Source organism: Apus apus, chromosome 22 (assembly GCF_020740795.1).
Source record: "Apus apus isolate bApuApu2 chromosome 22, bApuApu2.pri.cur, whole genome shotgun sequence".
NCBI classification, from domain to species: domain Eukaryota; kingdom Metazoa; phylum Chordata; class Aves; order Apodiformes; family Apodidae; genus Apus; species Apus apus.
Window position 1 is genome coordinate 5,614,843 of NC_067303.1, and position 23,883 is coordinate 5,638,725.

Consider the following 23,883-nt stretch of genomic DNA (forward strand, 5'->3'; position numbering starts at 1 on the left):
TCTTCTTCTGTCTGGATGTTTCCAGAAATGTTGAGATATGAAAGTCTAGAATTCAAAGGATGTTGTGGGTAACTTAAAAAACATCAATAGCAAACAACCCCTTTGTTTCACAGGTAACAAAACCACTCCTGATCCCATTATAACAGATAATTGGCTCAACTCCTATATTTAGGGTTTCTGCTCCCAATAGCCCAGGTTTATCCTTGAAAGAATCTCCTGGACAGAGGCACTTGCTGTTCCTCTGTGGTTCCTGCTATTTCATTCCTTCAGACTGAGTGCATTTCAGCTACTTGTATCTCGGGTGTTCTCCTCTTTTCCCCGTCCTTGTTCTTTCAAAACAAAAACTTCCTAAACCTTGTTACCTGAAAAAAAATCCCCTGGGAGAAGGTCAGCACTACTGAAGCAGATGAGGGATGGGGGGAAACAGGAGAGAGAGAGATCTTCCCAGTGCCAGATGGCAGCCTGGAGCAGAACCTCACACGACGATTCCTTTTTACTTCCCATTTTTCTCTTCTCTGGTGCAACAGGTAATAACAGAGGGAGCAGCAGGGATAATACTTTTGTAGGCAGCTGCTGGATTTTCAGATGGTTTCTTACCAATCTGTCCTGTGTAGGCAGAGCAGAGACCTGATGATGCACCCCTAGTGCAGCTGGAAGAGCAAAATCACTTCATGGGAAATCTTTATTAGTGACTCTCACAAGCACGATCTTTCAAAAAAGAGAACTGAGGGTGGCTGAGGCCAAGAGTGTCAGCAGATGCTTTTGGTTTGGTTGCCCAGGTGTGTGACTAGCCTCCCATTTTTTTCCTGGCTTGCTTGGACCTCCGGGGTTTCAGAATGGTGTAGTTTGCATACCATGTGTGCTGCTCGGACAGGAACGGGACGTAGAACGCACGGAGCAGCCGTGAGGACCTGGAACCAGAAAGGAAAAACAAATCATCCTTAAAGTGCTCAGGAGCCACTCTGCTCAACCTGGTACATGAGGCTTTGCAAAAGATTTGGGCTGCTGACAGGAGGAGTGCTAATGGTTCAGGCATATGAAGCCCAGACTCCTTCTTAGTGAGACCAAAGCGGGTTTGTGCCCAGCATCACCAGCATCGCTTTTGCCCTCAACACAGGAAGGATGTGGAGCTCCTGGAGCAAGTCCAGAGGAGGCCACAAAGATGATCCATGGGCTGGAGCAGCTCTGCTCTGGAGCCAGGCTGGGAGAGCTGGGGGGTTCAGCCTGGAGAAGAGAAGGCTCCAGGGAGACCTGAGAGCACCTTCCAGTGCCTGAAGGGGCTCCAGGAAAGCTGGGGAGGGACTTGGGACAAGGGCAGGGAGGGAGAGGACAAGGGGGAAGGGATGAAAACTGGAAGAGGGAGATTGAGGTGAGACATGAGGAGGGAATTCTGGAGTGTGAGGGTGGTGAGAGCCTGGCCCAGGTTGCCCAGGGAAGCTGTGGCTGCCCCATCCCTGGCAGTGTTGAAGGGCAGGTTGGATGGGGCTTGGAGCAGCCTGGGCTGCTGGGAGGTGTCCCTGCCCATGCAGGGGGTTGGAACTAGGTGATCTTGAAGGTCCCTTCTAACCCAAACAGTCTGTGATTCTATGATAAAGAGCAGCATCTCCTGGCATCTCCTCTTCTCTATCCACTCCTTCTGGCTGCCCATCCCTCCACACGCCCTTGATGGGCACTGGCACTTGGCAGTGCCCTCTTGTGCTGGGTATTGAATTAAAGAGGGATGAGCTGCTCTGAAGCCCAGCAGGCAGGTTCCTGCAGGCTGCCAGCACCCGCTGCATGTCCTGCTGGCACTGGGAGCTGGCAGTGCCCTGCACTTGGCAACAACTGGACCAATGGAGCACTCAAGCACGGAGGGTTTAATGGCTGCATCAAATTAGTACCTTTTGTTTGGTGGCTAATTGCTGGAGCTGAGCACATTGTAAATGGATTTATTCTTTTACTGAGCAAACTAAGAGTAAAAACCTGGTTTAAATGTGAAGTGGACAAATAAAATGCCCTGCAGCAGCAGCACTGAACCTTGCTAGAAGCTTCACAAATTTGAGCAACTTCTTGGAATCAGAGCTGGAGCAGAGTCTTGCTTCCTCTGCACTGAAGTTTCTCTCTTTATGTCTTTAGGATCAGGTTGTTGCTAAACGATCAGCCCTGGAGAGACCCCAGTCAAACTCCACACAAGGCTGGGAAAGCAGCAGCCCTCAGATTTGATCTGCAGCAGGCTGAGTGCTCAGGGCTGGCACACAGATCCAGCAGGTACTTGCTGGTCTCTGCAACTCACACAGCTTTGCTGCTAATCCAAGGTTCTGGACATCCAACTCAAGTCACTTTTCCAGAAGAAAGAAGAACTGAGTTTTGTTTGCTTATTGTAAGGCAGCTCTGGATAGCTTTCAAAAATGCAGCCTGAAAAACAATGGCAGGAACTGCCCCTGTCAGCTACATCTCCCCGGAGGCTCCTGGGGTTCTTAGACAGCCTCCCTGTAATTCATCTGAGAAGGAGCAGCTCCTGATCTCCTGCAACCTGGAGTAAAAGACCATCCAGGAAGAGAGTGGTGATCCCTGCTTGCCCTGGCACAGCTCAGCCCAGCAGCAGGGCCCTGTCACACAGGGTGCCACGCTGAGCGTTTTTCAGCTGAAATGTTCCCTCTTTGGACAGACAGGGTGACAAAGTCATATTCTTCCCACACCGCAGAGGGGAAACTGAGGCAGGAAGTACTGTCTGCCCTCAGAAAGCCTGAGCAAGTCTGAATTCTGAATGGCTACAATTCACAAGTCTCACTTCTACCCCTGAGACTTTGCCTCCTTTTCAGCATCCAGCACCGGGTAAACCTGCTGCTTTTTGCCAAGGCTCAGCTTGTGCTTTGGGGCATAAAAATGCTGATTGCTTCCCTTCGAAGAACAAAAGGCTCCGTGATAATGCTCAGGCCCTTTACAAATTGTAAAGCACCCAGCAAAGTTCCAAAATAAAAGAATCGCTGGAAATGGTTGCTCTTTGTGAATTCCTGAGGCGCTGGAATCGGGAACATGTTCAAAGCAGAATCTTTTAGTAGCAAATAACTAGGCAGAAGATGGTAATTTTGGTGCGTTCTGAACAAGGAACAATTTTTGCAGCTGTCATTTCCTTGCGCCTGGAAACTGGAGGTCAGCCCTCCCTCCAGTCACTGGAAGCAAAGGCATCCCTTTGAAAACAAGTGCTTGATTTTCCTCCTCCATCTCGTGTGGCTAATGAACATCATGTCACTGCTGAGCTTATTCTGGCATCTCTTCTGAGCCTGACAACCCACCATGGCTGCTCTCCATGAATGGTGTTGGTTTCACTTCAATCCCCTTCAGCACAGAAAGAAAAACAAGGAAAAGCAAGGGTGTTAAGAAGCTTGGGGTGCTGTTTAAAACAGGGAAAATGAAAAATCCAGGTGGAGCACCAGCTTGCTGGTACATTGTAAGGAAGGGACAGAAACAGCTTAATTCCCCAGAGCTCCGGGTGTGGGCTTGGGTTAAGACAAGTGATTTGTTGAGATAGCCTTGTGTGGTTTAGGCAGCACCTTCAGCTGCTGGCTGAAGTCATCCTGAAGGAAATCATGATGGAGCTTTAAATTCAGACAAGGAACCTTCACCTCCTGTCACCTCACGTTGTCAGGCTCAGCACCCTCAGACAACAGATGGCACATGGAAGGGGCTGGGATGACAGATGACAATGAATATATATAATGTTCTATTTGTATGTGCTTCTAAATTTGTCCCCCAGAGGCTCTTCCAGTGGTGGCTCCAGGCAAATGAGCCCTTGCTGTGCTCCAGACATGGGATGTATCCACATTCCAGGGGAAATCTGAATTCTTGTCCAGTTTTCTGGTCTCTAGGGAGTGCCTGGTGCAGCACCCAGAGCAGATCCCAGTTAGGACAGGGGTGCACAGTCACCAGTAGGTGCAGCAGAGCTGGAACCCCAGTGCCCTGTGGTGCTAAGGGGTTTTCTGCAAATTACCTCTTGGACTTGAGGAAAAAGCAGCTCAGCAGTCCTGTTCTACTAATTCCCTTCTGGAACGGAAGCAAGGAGTGCTAAGTGAAGGTGTTCAAGACCCTCCCTCCCAGGCTCACAGACTGACATGGAATGGAAGCAGATCCATGAACTGGTGGGAGGTTCTTCCTCACTGCATCCTGTAACCTGAACTGCCTGCCCCAGTGACAGCAGGATTCAGAAAGAAGCATGAGAACGAAGAAGAGAAGGGAATGACAGAAAGGAAAGGCAGCAGGAAGTTGAATCTCTGCCACATGGGCAGGACTTGGTACCTTCTAGCTCTGGACATACACAGGGAACTCATGATCAAAGCTCTCTGAAAGCCCATTAACCTTTGCACTTCCTCTAGGTGTTAAATTTTGTACCAACCATGCACCTAAGAAGTCATTTAGCTACTTGTAAAACAAAAGCAGGGAAAAGATTTCATGTAACATGGAGGAAAGCACCAATAAAGGGAATGAGAGAGTCTCTTACCAAACCAGGGTAATGATATGCTACAACAAGGTGACCGAATCATTAATTTTGCACTAAGAATATTTATTTTGATGGAAAACCCAAGCAGACAACTCAGCCTAAAGAGCTGGGAAATATGTGCTCCTCATGGGGAGCTGTAATATATTTCCCCTTTACTGTGCCAGATTCGGAGTACTCAGCCAATATAGAATTAAATGGACCTGGACAAAGCAGCTTCCTGAGGAGCATAATTAGCTGGTGGCTTGGAGTGCTCTCTAATTCAATTAGCAGCACCATTTATCAGAGCCAGCTGAGATTTACATTTGCACTTGCTGACGTCAATGTGAGACACAGTGGGTCCCAGAAGCCTCCAGTTCAGCAGGAGTGAATTGAACTGCTGGGGTCATTTATTTTCAAAGAAGAAGAGCTGCAGTTTGGTTTTGGATGGGGAGGTGTTTGATGTGGTGCTTTTCAGTTGTTTTTTTTCCCCAAATGCTCCCTGCTGTGCAGCCACTGAGCTGCAGGCCTGGCATCTACACTGGCAGCTCCCTCACAGCTCAGCTCACAGTGACACTTCTCCTGGTCCTCCTTCCCTTTTCTTAAAAAAACAAAACAAAACAAAGACACAACTCAATTTTCATAGTGTTTTTACACTTCCTTCCCAGGTAGCAGGGGGCTTTTCCAAATCATTGTGTGGAAGCAGGTGCTGGATTTGAGAGATGTGTCACTCTGCTGAGCTGGGGAAGGTGCTTGCTCAGAAATGTGAGCAGCCTGGATCGTTACAGGAGTTCCTGATGCTTCTTCACTGACTCTGCCCACAGATCTTGAGCATCTGACCCTGGGAAGAACTCTCCCCACAGACCTACTAGCTCTGGGATCCTTCAGCTTAACCAACACCCTGTTACAGCTGTGCTCCTGCTGCTCTTTGGCAGCTCAGCTCCCCAGAATGATCAATTTCTCAGCTCTAAGGGACACCACTGCCTAGGTTTGTTGTCTCAAATTCAAATGAAATAAAACCACAGAAGCATTTTAGCTGCCTTCTCAGCTATCAGGCCCCCCAACAACTTTCTGGACTAGAGAAGTACTTGTTGCATCCTGGAACCAATCTCAAGATATCACTGATGCCCTCAGAGAACATTCCTCACAGCTCTGAGAGCATCCCCAGCAAATTACATCCCAAGTGATTAACCCAAGGTGTCCTAAAGGCCCATTTGGGTTGGACTCAGTATCTGATTCACTTCAAAGGACTTTAGGTCAGGTCCAAACAATCAAAGCTTGGCTCTTCAGCAGAGGATGGTGAGACAAACCAGCTTTAAAAACACAGGCATGTGTCTTCAAAGCAGAAATGAACATTCAGGGGTACATGCTGTGCACAAGGGGTCCTTCCCAAAGCCCTTCTGCAGATACTTCTGTTGCCTCATTAATAAGACCCATTAGCCATCTCATTCTCCCTTCCTAACATCCTGCCCCAATGTCATAGCAGGTCTCTTGGAAAAACATAGTTCATGAAAAACCTTGCCAAGAAAACTTGTTTGTGTCAGCAAGCTGGAAACGTTAGAGCACCCCTGGGAGTTGCTCTAACATTACCCCTCTTTCTCACTGCTCAGCTGCTTTTACCAGCCCCCCTGCCTGGAGGGCCCTATTACTAGGAAGTAACAAGGACTCACACAGAAAATAGGAGGGCACTGAACTCTGGGTTAGTTTTTTACAGAGATTTTTCCAGGCAGCCTCTCTGCCCTGTTGTGACAGCTACATGTCCAGAGCTTGAAATGGCTAAGTAACCATCCCCTCACAGCCGAGAGTTTCTGTACTTGCAGGAAGGTATTAATGACATTCCCAGTTTGAAAACCCTGGTTCCACCCTGTGGTAGCCTGGAGGAGAGCAGTTTCTGTCTCTGCTCCTCACAGAAATTCCTGTTCAGACACACAAGCCATTTGTTCAGTGAGCAGCAGAACTACTGAAGAACTGATTCTAACTGAGGTCTCTTCCATGGCTTCTCTGATGCCCAGAAAAGGTGTCACCTTGCTGACTTCTTACTGTGAGACTGTCTCCTCTCTCTGCCAGCTTTCATAAAACTTGTAAGAGCTCATGCTCTTTGAGATTGACTTACACCTCTCCTAAACTGGCTAAAACATGCCAGCAGGTTCAAAAGTCTGTTGGGAGGAGATGACATACACCTCATTTCTTTAGAATGCAAAACAATAAACATGACTTCAGCAAGAAGTGCCCAGGGAGCATTCATTTTAAAAATAATCCTTCTCACCACCCTTCTCAGCTAGCTTCACCCTCTAGAGCAACCCAGCTCATAAATACTGCAAGTACAACTTTGACAAATGTTCCACTGCAGCCAGCAAGCTGCCTGTTCTGGAAACTGGATTTTCAGCTGGAATTTGCCAATGTATCTTTCCTCCTTGTATACAGATACTTTTGCAAGAGGATAATTGAACAGACCTGCCAGAAACTTGCCTGTCAGCTGTGGAAAGCATACCTGGAAACATCTAGGAATGGCTTGTAGGCAATGGTTACCCACTCTTCTTTGTTGGAGGAATACCTTGGCTCCCTTGGGCTTTCAGCTGCTGTATCCAAGTCCACCAGATAGTGGCATTTGGAAATGTCAATCTGCAGAAAGACAGACATTCTTGTGGTTTATTTCCTGTGGGCTTCCAGTTGTATGTGCTCATTTATACAGGCTGTGACTTACCAATGACAGGGGGGGGTTATTTCTAGCAACAGGTGAAATGCCTCACACAGGATACATAGGAAAAGATTTTTAATGTCATCAAAGAAAAGCTTACAGGGGAATAAAAGCCACCACTACTGCCCTGGTCATAGCAGGAGAGTCCTAGAGTCCCCCTCTGAGAAGAACCACTGCTGGATGATTATGTCTTATTCCCTCTTACTCCCTCAGACTCTCCCTTGAGGGATCCCACATTTCAGTTTGCTCTCCCACAAAACATCATTGCAAACTTCCTTGGACATGCTTGAATTCACTTTTTTGAAGGACCTTTGGGGTTTACTGTAACAACTGAGGCTGAAAACAATTTAATGAGGTGGATACCAGATGGGTCCATGGTCTCACAACTGAGTGGCAAATGAAATTACACCATGGGAAAATCAGCTGAGGAGAATGTTGAATCCACTTCATGCACTGTATGAGAACATTCCAGGCCCTGAGAGAGGTTCTGGCTCATTAGCAAAAAGACTCCCAAGCCATCAACCAACTTTCTGTAAGTGATGTAGAATCATCCAGAGAAAGACAAGATACTGCCTCAAGCACTACGACTGATCTCACTTCCCTCACTCTAAACACTCCTCTAAAAAACACCTGGCACTTCCAATGAATTATCTGCCAGATGAAAGATTTCCCTTCTGCCATCTCAAGGATAATCCTCCTCCTGGTCAGAGTGCCAGCACAGCACCTATGCATTTATCTGGGGATGGACACAGGACTTTGGTGGTGTACAAACCTTGCAATGCTTCTTTGTAGAAAGAAGTCAGTGAACAGAGCTGGAAGGAATTTCTAAATTCCATCCATTGGATGCAACTGCTGTGCTATGTGGGACATGACATTTGATCCCATCCTGAATAACAGGAGTGGGCACAGCAAAGTACAGAGGCACAGGACAGCCTGATGTGCCTCAGGATCTTACCCTGGCCACACAGGGCACAGCAGGAGCTTGCCTTGTTTACCACAGATGAAGTTCAACTGTTTTGAGCAGAACCAGAGGTGTTTTACTGATCACTCAAGTGAATACTTAAAAAAACAACACCAAGCTTCAGGTGGTTCTTCTGGTTCAAAACAAAAGGAATTGGAAAAGGAGTGAAAACAAAAGTAGTTAAAAAAAACTTCCTCTGAAGTTGGGAGTTCTCAACAGTTTCAGCCTGATCTACTGTTGCTGCTTGGATACATCTCTAAGAGATAATGCTCCTTATCTCTTTCTTAGCAGTTTCAGTGACAAATGCATCTCCCCAGCTGGACAAGTACAAGTTAAGTGCTGTTCAACATGATTAAGGAAGGAGGAATGGCAAAACAAGGAGATCAAATCACTCTTTTCCCCAGTGTCTCATAGCAACAGAAACAGATTCACTCTCCAATTTTCAGGCAGAGCAGTAACAGATACTTACACTTGAACAGAGAGATCAGGCCCATATCTGCAGCCACTAATTGGTTTTAAGCTGTCTATGGCTCAGATAATCCTTTTGAACCATGTGTTTTCTCCCCTTTAAATGACCAACAGCCTCATGCCTTTTAGATTTATTTGCTTTGATGGTCCTTCCCAGTGCTTGCTAACCTGTTTTTGGTTTTTTTAATCTGAGTATGCTTGCACTCACAAGCTCACTCAACTTGGGAAAAGATCTTGGTCTCTTGTTTTTCGCAGGTCAGAAGTTTCAAAACTCCATTTAAAATTCACACTTAGCAGCTGATTCCTCATGCCCCAGGCCCTTCTGCTTGCATGAGAAATAAAAAAATGGCAGGGTGACATGAAGAAACAAGCAGGGAACAGCAGTGTGTTTTGCCCCATTAGTCACAGGCTGTGCAGCAGCCAGCTGTCTGTGCTAAAAATATGAAATATGGCAGAGTTCAGGAGTGGGTAAATGAAATGCAGTGCAGCAGAGAGCTGCTCTCAGGTGGGAACACCCCTCCTTCCCATTTCCAGTAACTGCACCATCAGGCTGAAAATAAGAAAGCTTCAACCCAGGAGGCTGATCCCTGCTTTCACCCTGCCACTCCTATGAGTAGATAGTACTGCAAAAAGTACTTATTTCACAGCTAAGATTTAACCTGCTCCATAATTCTAAAGAAGCTGGCTGGCAATAACCTTAAAATATTCATAGGTGTGCACTGTTTTTGTTTAGGTAACACAATTCAACCAGGAAAGGTAACATATTAACACCTTCTTTTAAGAGATTCCATTGAAATCACTGCTGCAAGTGAAGTTCCAAATTAAGTTCCTCCTTCTCAGTTGCAAATATGATTGATACATTTATATTTAAAAAGAAAGTACAAAGGGAAACCTCAATCCCTGCCCACTGACAAACATTTTCTGTGGGGGATTTCAAACTGCTCATTCAGTTCACTTTCCTGTGACCACAATAACACATTATACTGACCCCAACATTGCAATATCCAGGGATGATTATTATTGTTGTTGTTGTATTTAAATACAAAAATAGGCAGATGAAATGCAAACAGACCACTCACATAAATGGGGGACTTTCTAAGTGCTGCAAAGAGCCCATTTTTGTTCTGTACCTTCTACCACCCCCAGGAAATAAAGTGGGGAGACCCAATCACAGGCTTAATATGAAGACAAATTACACAGTAAGGGAAGGAAAAGAAAGCAGGAACATAATCCTTACATATCGAGATGGCTCCTCCTTGTTTTGGTCATTCATGTCAGTGGGAATGATCCGTGTGGCCATTGGTCCCTTGGCAAATGGTTTTGGTAACTGGCCCCTGAATTCTGACAGGATGAACTGGAGCTGCCAACTGCAGAGAAGAGAGTCAGGAAGGTGCAGTGACATTTTGTGTGGTGAAAACCAAAGGCACAGCTAAGGACACTTCACCCCTGAGGACAGACAGCCCTGCTAGAGGAGCAGTCACACTGCAGATTTTCAGCAGCATGTGGCCAGCACAATCTGCTGACAACAAACTTCAGAATCTTCTGGTTTGGATGTCCTGGTGTCAACAGGGACACAAGGTCTTCAAGGTTACTCCCACAAATACTTAGAAGAAGTGCCCCTCCTTATGGATCTCAGCAAATTGTACCTTTTACATGAATCAACTTACTTATCTGGCAGGAGAAAGCTGCTTGGAAATCTGTGCCACTCCTTTCCCACACAGACATTAACTGGTCTCCCCTCTGGCACAGTGTGAATACTTGGGTCAGTAGCAATCCTGTGGAATTCTGGATACAGGTCCAGGGGCCCGTGGTAGCCTATGGAAGGCAGAAAGTTGTAAATAAGTAATAGGTGATATTTACATGGTTACTTTGAAAGATTACAAGAGACTGATCTTTTTAACTGGTAACTTCTTAAATGAATTGGTCTGTGCTTATGAGTGGCTGGATTCCAAAGCTCCCCCTCCTTCTAGCAGCACTAGCACCCTACCACTTTTATCCACATCCTCCTGCCCTGTCAATGACCATCAAGGAAAAAAATACTGATGAGGTGGAAGGGTTCACTGCATGGCTCTGACTCATGAGAGTACTTAAGGACTATGTCTAATCCATCTCCATTAAGGACACATGCACCAAATTATAAGTTTTACATAGGAAAATGTTTTCTCCAGTGGGATCCTATGATTGAAAGTTGAAGTATCTTGATTTAATATGAGTCTGAATACAGGGTTTGTATCAGTAGAGTTGTGCTGGCTGAGGGGCAGCAGATTTTTCAGTGATCTAATTCCAGTGATACATACATGAATACACGTTAATAGAATCATAGGATCATACAACCATGGAATTGTTTGGGTTGGAAAGGACCTTCAAGATCATCTAGATCCAACCCCCCTGCATGGGCAGGGACACCTCCTACATACACACATATAACAACTCATTAATGGTGACCATCAGAACTCATTCCTGTCCCTACCACAATGACATCCAAACTTTCCAGGTTCCTTATTTCTCCTGTGCTGCTACAGTCAAAGCAGCACAACTTGGGCAGGCCCTAAGACTTGCCAATACTCAGGAAAGCACAGGACAAGTCTGAAATACCAACCTCTGAATAAGGCAACAGAACGTGACAATGACAAAAGGCCAAAGAGAAAGACAGTCCCCAGAGCCAGCCAGTTGGAGGACACTGTGTAGTGCTCCAGGCGGTAGCGCTGGAATACGAAGTGGTAACATTTCTGAGGAGAGAATGAAAAAAAAAAAAAAAGACAATATGAAATTACTCAAACTCTCATCTGTTGAGCAAAATTCCATTTCTCTTAAGGATCTTACAGCAGTGCCTGCATCTCCCACCAGACATTTGATCTTCATTTTTTCATTGAAAAATGCACAGAAACTCCCGTGGTTCAGTCCCGTTTCTGAACAGATATGAACAGATCATCTGGGGTATTTAAAGAGATTTGAAGGCCTCTAATCAAGCTGTAAAGTGCTCTCCCCCAGGGCTGCAGCTTGGCTGTTGCCAGGTGAGCTTCTGTAGAGCTTCCCCGTGCAGACAGCCCTCATGTTCACTGCTGGGCTGGCTTCCTCTACGACCCAGAGTTACTGCGTGACCCGTGGGTGTTCACCCTGTCTGCACACAGGACAGCTCTGAAGTGGCTAAAAGAACCCACAGCACATTCTGCATCCACTCTTAAACACAAGCCACTCTGACATTGCTGAGAAAAGCCCTTTTGGTTTTTCTAATTTCAAAGCCTTTCTGGGAATACCCAGGAGGAACTACATCCAATACTTGGCTTGGTCCCTCCCTCCTGCTCTGCCTTTATTATTTACTTATTAGTGATTATTTGTTTCCTCTCCTAATCTGATTTCTCTTCCTCTTGTCTTGTTTCCATGTTTTTCCTAACAGCCAGATCCATGTGGTTTGGAGGAGCAGACTCTGACAGGCTTGTACTACTAGTGGGCAATCAGTTCTAAATTCTCAGCTGGGTATCCAATACTGGACAAGGTGCCATCAAACTATGATAAAATATGCAGCATTCCTACTAGGATACAGCAAAATGCATTTCCTACACACAGACATTCCTGCCCCCTGAAGCAAAGGAGGCACAGTTACTAATCCTCAAGACTTCTCTTGGATGGTATGTTGTCTTGGCACTAGAGCATCACAACTTCTCACCAGAAATTCCTACTTGAGAACAACTCAGCATGAAATAATTATTGGCAAGGAAATATTCTCAACCCTTTATCACTTCACACAATCCCAGACAAGCTCCTAATCACCTTCTAAAGCCAGGAAATTGGATCTTTTTGGTGAGCAGTCAGCACTGGAGTCTAAGACGATGAGCTGAGCTCATTCTGTGTGACACTCAGAAGGGGAATCCCAAATATTTTTGTTTCTATGTCACATCTTACAGGGGCCTAACAGTTCTCTACACACTCTCAATCAACCCATGCATCAACCCAGGACAATTAATGTTTCACTTGCAGGATCAGCAGTGCATCCACACACACTTCCCTGTTAGCACAGCTGTGCATTTTGCTTCCAGAGTCTCAACACCTTTCCATGAAAGACTGTTCAAAAAAGAAAACTGTACCAGCTAACAGACTGAAGATGATGATCAGTAGTTATGCACAGGACAGTCCTGAACTCTGTAATCACTGCAGATTGTGTCACAGACACAGATACTCTGCAGATATTCCCAAACTTTGGGCAGCAGTGCTAAAGAAGGCAGCTAGGAGTCATGCTTCCTAAAGGTATGAGACTCAGTGAAGAAACATGTTCCACTAAAACTCACCTGGAGAGCAGAGAGAGCCACAGCACCACAGAGACAGATGAGGGGGTAGATGGGAAAGAGGAACCTCTCTTCTTTGTGGGGCTGACTGAAGAAAATCATGATCCAAATGTACATTGGAGCCAGTGTCAGCCAGTAGGGACGGCCCAGATTCTGAACTGAAAGAAACAAACGTTCCTCAAAGTAGTAAAGTAAGAATGAGGGTTTTCTGCTGCTCCCCCTCTTGCACCATCATATCTCACATTTCAAACCCACTCTTCAGACCCAAACCATTGCTTTCAGACACAAACACACCATGTTTGGAGCAGCTGTGTTGCTAAAATCCAGGTAACATGTCCAAACAGTCAGTATAGAATCTTGGTCAGATAATTTTTTAGAGATTCCTACAGTAGTAACAATTTCAACAGACTTTAGAAGACCAAGAGCAGAAAATAAGAGCCTGTGTTACTGAATCCAAACAGGAGCCCCCCATCAAGAGCTGACATGTCAGTTAGAAGTGCTGGATTTCCTGCTGTGCATTATGCCATACATACAAAGATCCAAAAGGATCTCCTCTGGACCTACCCTTCCATTTCCAAATGGTTGTTTAGAGACTGATGTTTCCACCACCCTCATTGCTTCATTACAAAAATAACAGCATGAGAGGTCTCTCAGGCTCATTCTGCTTAACGGAGGAAATAAGTGATTCAAAAATAACAACAATTACCCTGAATTTGAGTCACACTGAGGAGGGTTCTACACTGCCTGACGATTTTCAGTCCCTTCTCTGCCCCCTTGCTACTCCCAACAGCAGAGTGAAGCAATTAAGCTAACGGCATTTCACAGACAAAAAGAACAAAGCCCTCGGCAGAATTGCTCCTGCTGTTAAGTACAAGAACACCAAGTGAACAGCAGGAAACCTCTCATTTACAGGACCTCCGACTGAGCTTTTACTGGTTTCTGACAGTAAGTCAGTTCTATCCAAGGAACAGCTATAAGCAAATACCCCATAACATACATTTTCAACAAGGATTGTGGTGCTATTGTTTCTGGTATTCAGCACAAAACCAGAAGCACTTAGTGGACTGATGGATCTGAAGGCTGCTGTTGCTGCTGCTTAATGAATCCTCCTCAGGAAAACAGCAGAGAAGAACTAACACTTCCTCAATACCTTTTCCCTCTCCAGGGTCACTTGCCAAATGTTGTGTGTTTAAACTGATGCCATTTTATTTAAGAGAAAGCCCAACATGAAGTTGGGAATATTCTGGTTCCTCCTCTCTCTACTCTCAGCATATGCCCAGATATCTATGGGGACACTTCCCAGAGTGTGGGGTAGCAGGACTGTCCTTAAGGTGAAGAGTGCCCTTCACAGAGCACAGAGGTGTCCAGGTTCAGTCTCAACATGGGCAACAGAGACCAGGGGATGCCTCTTTGTAGGCTCAGTCCCAACAATCAAGAAGGGAACAATAACTCTGTTCTCTCAAGCTGCTGCAGAAAACATTCTGGCAGTGGTAGGAAAAAAAGTAGCAATGGAAGAGGCAGCAAAAGGTTCCCCAAATAACTCTGAAGGCTGCCACTTCCAGCTGCAGATAAGATGGAAACAACAATAGGTACAGTTTCTTTCCCTGTTAAGATTTCTAATGCACTGCATGTCTGGCTGAAGGTTATGTACCATACAACTTGATAAGCTCACTCTGGGCATGGATAATTCAGCCTTGATAACACATTATTCTTCTTGAGGTGGAGGGAGGAACATAGGAATCATCCTTAGAGAGAAAAACACGTCTCTGCCCTTCTCCTGGCATCAGGTAACCAGACCCATCTCACTGCCTGTTCTTTCTACACAGCAACTCCATTGTGGAGTCAATTCTGGACTAAGTCATGAGCTCTAGGGACTTTCCTATTACTGCAAAGACTTTCCCTGAACTTCCAATAAAGGAAAGCTGCTCTTTGGCAGGCAAGCTCTCCCTTAGTATCAAGGCTGACACCCAGGCTGTCTGTGCTTAGCTCCCACAGCTGTCTTGCACTCACCATGGAATTTCTGAAGCAGACACTCCATGAGACAGGTCAGGGGCAGCACAAGCAGTGCCAAAATAAATGCCACGTTGAAATTCAGGAAGCCATTGATGAAATAGAAGGACCAGGGTTCTGTACCTGAATGATGAGAAAAGAATGAGATGAGGTTTAACATACAAACATGTGTGAGATCTAGATTTAACAGCAGCTTTGTTCCTTCTCTGCCTGGCACAGACTGAGATAACCAGCAGCAGGCATCAGTTCTCCCCACTGCAAGCATACTGGAACCACAGCATGGAAAGGGTGTGGAGAGAAGGTCTTGCAACTGGACAGAGGATGCACTCCCATGGGATGAGCCTGAGCCATCTCAAAGCAGTCTCATGCTGCTGCCCCTCACCCATAAATCTGCCAGAGCAGTGGCATCAGAGTCAGTCAACAGCCATACAAAGGCACCAGAGTATCTCACCCTCATGGCTACACAAGAAATTTCACTGTTTGCCTTTTCAGAAGTTTCCTCCCTCCTGTTTCACAGGATCACAGTCAGTGTCCCATCTGCTGCTCATGAATCACAGGCCACTCTGAGAGTCAGCCTTGCCCAACAGAGCTCTGTGACACAGAACTCATCCTTGCATTAAGAAAGCCTACCCAGCAAGGAGGTTAACTTCTTGTAAAACTAAGACATTTTACTCCAAATCCATTCTTTCTAATTGCAGGGAAGAAACAGAGGAATAACACAAAACCACACCATGTTAACAAGAGATCAGTGTCATTCTGGAGTGATGAGGCATACTCCATGTTGGCAGAATTAGAAAATGTCCTAAAAAGGAACAAGAAAAAGAGTTCACGTCCACACTTCACCCCAACAAAGACTCACCCAGGTGACAGTGTGGGTACCTCCTTAGAGTCAACACCATTTAAAATGTCCCTAGTTACATTTGTCCTTCAAGTGGAGCTTCAAACAGCTCTGCCTCCTAATATGACATACTTGGGTACTGGCTGCAGGCTTCAAAGGATGCAAACTGAAACTCCAGTCCAACTGTCATTTACTTGGACTCTTAATTCAGGATGCTTAAAATCCTGAACAATGAGGAATGCCAGCTTCTCTCCACACATTTGCCACTCTCTCAGTGTGATTAGCTCAATCAGTCAGTAAATGACACGTGGGGGCTTTAATCACTGCACTGTTGTGACATGTGTCACACGCCGCAGCAATTTCCTGCAATCAGAGCCACTTAAATAGGGTCCATGTTGAAATTAATCAGACAAGTGACAAGCAGCAAGGGAAGCCCGAAATCTCTGCAGCTCCTACAGCTAAAGAGGATTAGAAGATGCACCAGTAATGTCAGAAACATCCTGCTGGAGTGACTAAGGCCAGGTCTAAGCAACTGAGTTCATTTAGGAAACCTGTAGCAGTGAAAGCAAAGAGCAGCTACAGATACGGATTCTGGGGAGCCTTGAGGCACAGCTTTAACTTCCTCACACTTGGCTGCAGTGTGAATGAATTGCCCTTAAGAACTACAGATTGGAAGCTCCCCTCCTTCTCCAGCAAGGGATTTTCTTCACTGGGTGAAGGGGAAAAAAATAAAAAAGAAGAGAGGGGAACAGTGCATTACACAGGCAAGTTAAATAATTCAGAAACCAGGCAAAAAGCAGGAGGCTTGGGCATTGTGATGACTCACCCATTCAGAGGCATTCAGTCTCAATGCCTCCCAGGGCAAAATGCTTTTATTCTCATTATCCACAACAACCCAAGGTGATCTGAGAAAGAACTGCAACATAAAAAAAACAAGAACAATCCCATTGCATATAAGAAGTCCTGGCCCAGAACAAGGTCCTTCAAGCAGGGAGGGACAGTGAAGAACTCTCCAGGCACAGTGCTGATGGGAAGATGCTTCCACATCATCACCTTCAGGAGACAGATTTAACTACCTGCAGGTATCCCACCTGCCAGAGCTGAAGCAGATGGGGGCTGCAGGAGGCTGATGACAGCAGTGGGAAGAACACTGTGGCCCCCATGGCCCCGTGGTTCCATGGGGATAACTAACTGTTAGACACTGAGCTGGGAACTGCTTGGAACTTGTGTGACAGGCTCCAGGAGCACCACCAGAAATCAAACCCACACACAAGTTGACAGAACTGAAGAAGGAGGAAGGCAGCTCAGGACAAAGCAGAGAAGTTGTAAAATAGGCTGAAGCTGAGGTGCCCCACCCCGTGTTTGTCACAGGCAGGAACTGCAGCTCAGCTGTTGAACAGCAACTCAGCCACAATTACTTGATCCTGAGTCACAGCCCTCACTCTAAGCAAGCCTGATTCAGGGCCAATACAATAAACAGTCTGCTTTCTGCATTTCACTTCTTTTTACTCTGTTTAAGAATCAGGACTCAGCAGAGCAAGGTGTCACATAAACAGCCCCAGAACATTCCTCCCAAGCTGAACAATGCCTCCCAAAGTGCCCCTGCACTGCAACTCACAGCCAAAGCTCTGATCACAGGAAGTGAGACAAAACATTTGTCATAAATGGTGCATTCTTGGAACAGAGGTACACAAACACATCCTAAAGCCACAGAGTCAGGCTTAGGGATATACACTTGGAAGCTGCTTTCCCTTGGCTGTCAAAACCTAATCACCCCAGGAAATATTTCTTGCACAGACTGTATCCAGAAGGAGTGCATTGCTAAAAACAGACACACAAAAATAACTGAACCTCTTCTCCAGAAGTCCAGTCAAAAGGAAAAACACTGTGGCACTTAGACTGAGGATGAGATGGGATCATGACTCTGCAACCTCTTGCAGTTCCGGCTCCCATCATGTGAAAGTTGGGAAATCCCAGCTCCAAAGCCAAAAAGGGTTGGCCAGCCTTTCATCTCCCCTGGTAGTGTTATTTTTCCCAAGTGTTTTGGAGCTCTCTAAACATACAGCATTGTCCTGGCCACACTGCATTAAAGAGCAATTCCAAGCAGGCTCTTTTACTCGCCTGAGGATGTTATATGAATGTCACTATGAATAAAGCACTTCAGCATAGATTGGTCCCTGGAGGCTTCTGGAAACAACTCATGCACCAGTGTGGAAAAGGTCAGGCACAAGTCCATGCCAAAACCTATCAGAGACAGAGCCTGAAGCTTCCTTACAGAAAATTCACAGCCACACATGTCAGAGCCTTCCTGCAGAGAGGAAGGGCCATGGCCAAGCAAGCCAGGGCACTGCTGTGCCACAGCACAAGTAACAGATCACCACTCATCATCACCCAAAACAGCCCTTCAAAGGAACCCACCAACAAGGCCTGCAGGGCCAGGGAGAGCTTTGCTGCCAACCACTGCTGAACCCCTCCTGGAGTGTGACAGGGCTCCAGCAGATGGCACAGATGACACAGAGCCCCTGCACCCTAAGCTCCCTGAAGTCTCCACCAGCCCCTCCGAGGCCCTGCTAGAAACCTAATTCTTTCCTACTCTGCAGCTCTAGAAGTCCATGGTTTGACCAACTTGGTGCAACGGCAGCTCCCAGACAAGACTGCACTGCCACCAAGGTGCAGAGCTGAGATTTGGGACACACTGTATCCTGAATGGCCAGCACCAGGAAACCCATCACAGGTAGATAATTTGCCTGCAGATTAGATGCCTTTATGGTAACCTTGCATTCTCTTGTCAGCAAAGCCCAGGACATGCACTGCTGCTAAGCAAGAAGATTCCCAAAGCACAGCATGGACTCAGGATGTCTGCAGAGACCCAATGTGAACAGAAAGAACTATGGTTTCTGCACTGTTACCCCCTTTCCCAAGGTTCTGCACCCAAAGGGTGAGGAACAACAGCCAAGAACTCGATTAAAGCAGACAAACACACGGGTGTAGCATCCAGACATTTTTGCTACTAAGACCTGTGACGCTGAGACATCTCAGGACAGTTTATAGAACTGGTAAGTGATCAAAGCAGCTTAACTGACAGCGTGGAGAAATCCCACAACGGCCTGAGGATTCCCAGCTCGAGAGAAACATCGTGTGGCAAAACTCGGGAACTGCAGCTCTTTGGAGCTTGCAGGCTGCTTCTGCTGGTCAGGAAAGGGACTGGCAATCAAGACCTAGTGGGTCAGGGTAGCAAGAAAACCACCGACTCCCTTCCTGTCTGGTCATCTTAAACTCACCATAGAGATCAGGTCCGTGAGAGGTGAAGACGTTGTATAAAACAATGTTGAGAGGTGCAACTACCAGCTTCCCATAATGATAGCTGTCCACAACCACCAAGGGCACCTGGAAGAAAGCATCTCTTATTTACAGTGCCAGAAGCTGTTGGCTGGACTGCCCATAGAATTCATCCTTTCTATTGCAAGCCTGATCCATTCCCTCTTTGCCTTGTTAGGGGCTCTTACCAAGAACAGGATCAGGGACACCACACACCAGTTCAGGAAGCTTTTCCACCTCTGCTTCAGTATCAAGAAGTCAAAGGCAATAGGGAGCCTGGAAGAGAGACCAGGTATCAACCAGGGACTTTGTCCTTCCCCACTGCAGGTTTTCCTGCTGCTTCAAAGCAAGGGAGGATGTAGCTGGAAAGGAAGCACCACTGCCCTGGCTCTGCTTCAGCTCCATATCCCAGTCATCTAACTCAGGTCTTACTCTCAGTATATTAGGGTCAGGAAATCTCCCAAACCAAAGTTCTTCAAAAGCCAAGAATCCAGGCTATGGAAGCCTGTAGCAATGAGCCTGGACTAAGCTGGCAGCTTGGTCCCTGCTAGTTTCTTCCTCCAGCTCTCCAGCCCCTACATTCCCCCCAGCCAGACAAGAAAAATCCAACAAAGTGCAACCCCCTTGAGCCCTCCTCTCCTTACCCAAGAGCTGCACTGAAGGGCCAGCCCAGAAGGGCTCCAGCAGCCACCCCCAGCACTGCTACAGAGGTTTTGTCCATATACCAGCCAGTCATGGCAACCACTGTGGTGTACATGCAGAAGCTGCTTGGGAGGAAAGCTGCAACAGAAGGAAAGGAAGGGGTGAGCACAGCTTTCCCACAGCAGAACTGCACGAAGCAAAGATGGGCTAATTGTCTTTCCTTCATTCCACCAGAGACAGGAGTGGGGAATGAGGAGACCTCATTGGCAATGCCAAAACATGACCCTCCTTCCCTGGATTAAAAGATGTTCCAGGAAGGTAGGCCAAGACCCTGTTTAAAAGGCATGGGCCATTGCAGAGAGACTGGAGGCAGCAACAGAAGCAAACATGCCCTGGAAAGATACATGACAGTGATGCAGGGAACATCACTTGAACCAACATTTATTCTGTCATCACACCTGTCATGTGAGACACCTGCAACAGAATACAACAAACAATTGCTAGAGAGGTATTTTAGGGCCGTGGGTTTTCTCCTCTCTGAACCTGACTTTGGTTTCTATGGACAAAGTGATGGTTAGTGTCATTGCTGAGCAAACCTACCTGCAGATGAGCAAAACATCCCTGTGCTGAGCACTAAGAAGGCCAACATCAGCCGGCTGACATGCAGCCCAAACTTCTTGCACACAGCCCTGAGGAAGCAAGAGAGAATCAGAGACCACAGAAATATCCTCAGGACATAAAAGAACTGGGATTTCAGATCCTCATGAAGTTACACTAGTGCAAAACTCGAGACTTGGCTTCTACCAGTGTGAGAAGTGCCTGTCCAGATCTCAGGAATGCAGGGAGTCTGCACTGCTGTAGCAACATCAGCCTAAGTTTTTCATCCCTCCCAAAACCCCATCATGCAAAAAGCCACAGGTCACACTGTTGAAGCCAGACTGCTGCCACCAGTCAGGCAAGATCATAGTTTGAAAGCCACAAATGAAGAGGCAGCAGGTACAAATAAAAATCCAGCTTAGACAAGGTAATTGTATGTTCAGGCTACCGCTCCTGGGGGATGTAAACACCACTGGCTGATACAGGACAGACAGCAACAATCAGGGTGTCCCACTGAAATTCACTAGGATAAGCAAGCACAGCACCAGGCTCTCCTCCAGCAGAGCTGAGTTCACAACACTCCCACCCTGCCTGCTGCTCTCAGTGAGAAAATGAGTGCAGGTCAACAAAATGCTGCAGTGGAGATCTGGGTGGCAGATCTGGGAACACATCTTTGTCCCAGCAGCAGAATTCTGACCAGTACTTCATTAAGTCATCATTAAAACACACATTTCCAAGGTTCACTGTGAAGCAGCCCCATTTACCAGACACATCTTCTACACATGAGATTCAGAGTGTATTTCCTGTGGCAATAATGGAATGTGTTACTCCCATTGCTCCAAAACATTCACCACAGAGAGCTTCTGATACTCACTTGTAGAAGTAGAGCTCACAAATGCAGCTCAGGAAGGCCAGGAAGCATCGGAGGAAATAGAAGATAAGAACCTAGGAGACATACTCAGAGTCTGAACAAGGTCTGCAATGAAGCTTATGCACCTACTACTAACAAATGGGTCCCAAGAACATCTGAACAGGATGGAGCAAGTTTGGCAGTGGTGAAGGAGCTATTCTTGTAGAGCCAGATCCCACACCAAGGGATGATGCAGATCCCAGCAGCCCCAGGACTGGCCCTCTAACACAAGAAAGTGAACACAAGTGACTGAACTGGCCAGAACTGTCCCTCTTTTGTTGTCTGTTGTGCAGAAACACACCAAGCCTGGCAGTCAGAATGCACATGCAGTGCTTTTTCTTCCACACTTCTGCCAGTTCAGTTTGCAACATCCCTTGCCAAATAGTAATGCTTTTTATAGTTTATTGAAAAAAACCTCATCAATCAATGAATCAATCCAAATGGTCACTGGCTTAGAAAACAAAATGGGCTCCAAAGCACCAGAGTGAAATTTACCAGGGTGAATGGGTAACTGTCCTGCAGTGTTTGTAAACACTGCAGTTGTTTTGTAAACACTACCTCTGCCTCTGATAACAAACAAAGCAGCTGTTGAACACAAAACAAAGGCACCTTTCTTGATCAGAAAAGAAGCTTTTCCACATCTGGTTTACCTTGTTGGTTTGTAGAACTCTAGCGTGGAACAAGGCTGGTAAGGCATGAAGCCAGAGGTAAGCATAGGAGCGGATGGCATAGGCTGGGGAGTATTCCCATGTCTGGAACCCCTTTCCATAAACAAGGTAGTGTGTCTGCAGTGGAGATCAGATAAATAAAAATACATGCATCACAAGGAGCAGGCAGTTCTGCACTTCCCACCTCTGAGCTCTTGAATGAGAACATTTATTCCTGAAACACAGAGATCAGCAGAAGGCTCTGGATAAACCTGCCCTTGGCACAGGCCAACTGCAAATTCCCAAGGACCTCCCAAGGGGAGAAAGCCACTTACTGGTTCCCAGTAGTTAAACGTCTCATCACAATCAGAGATGTTGCTTAAGAGAGCTGCACAGAACCTGGCCGAGATGAGACACTTGAAAGCTGTTGATCCTTCAGGGGCCCAGACTTGTCCCGATTTGCTCCCAGATGATCTAGTCCAAGGAAAAAAGAAATGTACAAACACGCACCGAGAAGGCTCAGCAAGGAGACCAGGACTAACAATGTGACACCACAAGCGGATTTTTAACCCTGCCCCTCGGGGACTGGCTGAAGTAGAGGGGGAGTCTTGAATTCAGCCTCTTTCTTGGGGGGCTGCCAGTCCCCTCCCACCATCACCCCCTCTCACCACAGCGGGGCATCGACCCTCCAGGGCCTCCCCACAACAACTGGGGGGGGGGCAAGGTGGTTGAGTTTGATGTGAGGGGTGGGGGAGAGGAGGGAGCACCCCCCACACCAGGCCAAGAGAATTGGGGGGGCAAGGTGGTTGAGTTTTATGGGGGGGGGAGAGAGGAGGGAGCACCCCCACACCAGGCCAAGACAATTGGGGGGGCAAGGTGGTTGAGTTTTGGGGAGGGGGGGTGGGAGAGAGGAGGGAGCACCCCCCACACCAGGCCAAGAGAATTGGGGGGCAAGGTGGTTGAGTTTTGGGGGGGTGGGGGAGAGAGGAGGGAGCACCCCCCACACCAGGCCAAGAGAATTGGGGGGGGGCAGCCCCACTGAGGGGGCGCCCGGGGAACGCCCAACACACGCCATCCCGCCAAACCCCCCCCCAAAAAAAAACAAAACAACAACAAAACACCAAAACAAACGCCACAAAAACCCAGCGGCGAGGAAATAGGAGAAGAAGAAGGCCGGGCAGGGGGCACGGCCCGCCCCGCTGCCGGGCCCTGTCGCGACACAGCGGCGATGTCACAGCCCGTCCCCACAGCGCCGAGCGGGCTGCGGACACGCTGCCCAGCCCCCCGGGACCCCCCCCCCGCAGCCCCCCGGGACCCCCCCCCCGCAGCCCCCCGGGACCCTCCCCCGCAGCCCCCCGGGACCCCCCCCCACCGCAGCCCCCCCGCCACCTACTCCGCGCGGCCTTCCTCCGGCTCCGGGCGCGGCCGGGCCCAGTCCCCGCCGCCCGCGGCCCGCGGGCGCTGCCGGGCCCCCTTGGCGGCCATGCCGGGTGCGGGCGGGCGGGGAGCGGCTCCGGGCGGCCCGCGGCGGCGGCGGCTCTGCCGAAGGCACCGGCCGCCATGCCGGGTGTGGGCACGGGGCGCGGGCACGAGGCACGGGGCGCGGGCACGGGGCGCGGGGGCCGGCCGGGCACGCGCGCGGCTCCCGCCGGGAAGCCCCTGCGGGAAAGGACGGAGCGTTGCGGGGAGGGGGGGATAAAACCAAACCAAACCAAACCAAAAAGGGCTTTATTGACGCCTCCCGGCTGGCTGCGGAAAGCGCGGCCCCGGGGGGGGGGGGGAACACACAGCCCACGGCCCCGAAAGGGCCCCGGGGTGCTCGAGGGAACCGCGGCCGGTGCCGCCTCCGGCAGCTTCACCGGCCCCGCAGAGGGACCTGACCCCTCCGGGGGGGCCTCTCCACGGCACCCCCCTGCCCCTTCACCCCCTGCCCCTTCACCCCCTGCCAACCCCCAAATAACACCCCCCCCCTTCCCGAACCGGCGTTTCCCCCCGCGGGGCCGGGCGCCCGGGGCTCTGCTGCTCGGGGCTCCCGCCGCTCCCCCCGGGCTGGACCCT

At 48.1% G+C, this 23,883-nt stretch overlaps 1 protein-coding gene across 1 annotated transcript; it reads right to left on the reverse strand.

Moving 5' to 3' along the window:
• Window positions 1-664: 664 nt before the first annotated feature.
• Window positions 665-23,391, reverse strand: ALG9 (ALG9 alpha-1,2-mannosyltransferase). The gene is made up of 15 exons (XM_051638497.1): window positions 23,219-23,391; window positions 22,161-22,299; window positions 21,829-21,963; window positions 21,143-21,213; window positions 20,272-20,360; window positions 19,674-19,809; window positions 19,218-19,305; window positions 18,993-19,098; window positions 14,874-14,996; window positions 12,867-13,021; window positions 11,180-11,309; window positions 10,248-10,395; window positions 9,818-9,947; window positions 6,945-7,075; window positions 665-911 (listed from the first exon to the last, which is right to left on the reverse strand). Exons 1-15 carry the CDS (start codon window positions 23,308-23,310, stop codon window positions 788-790), a joined length of 1,797 nt encoding a protein of 598 aa, XP_051494457.1. The 5' UTR covers window positions 23,311-23,391; the 3' UTR covers window positions 665-787.
• Window positions 23,392-23,883: the final 492 nt, after the last annotated feature.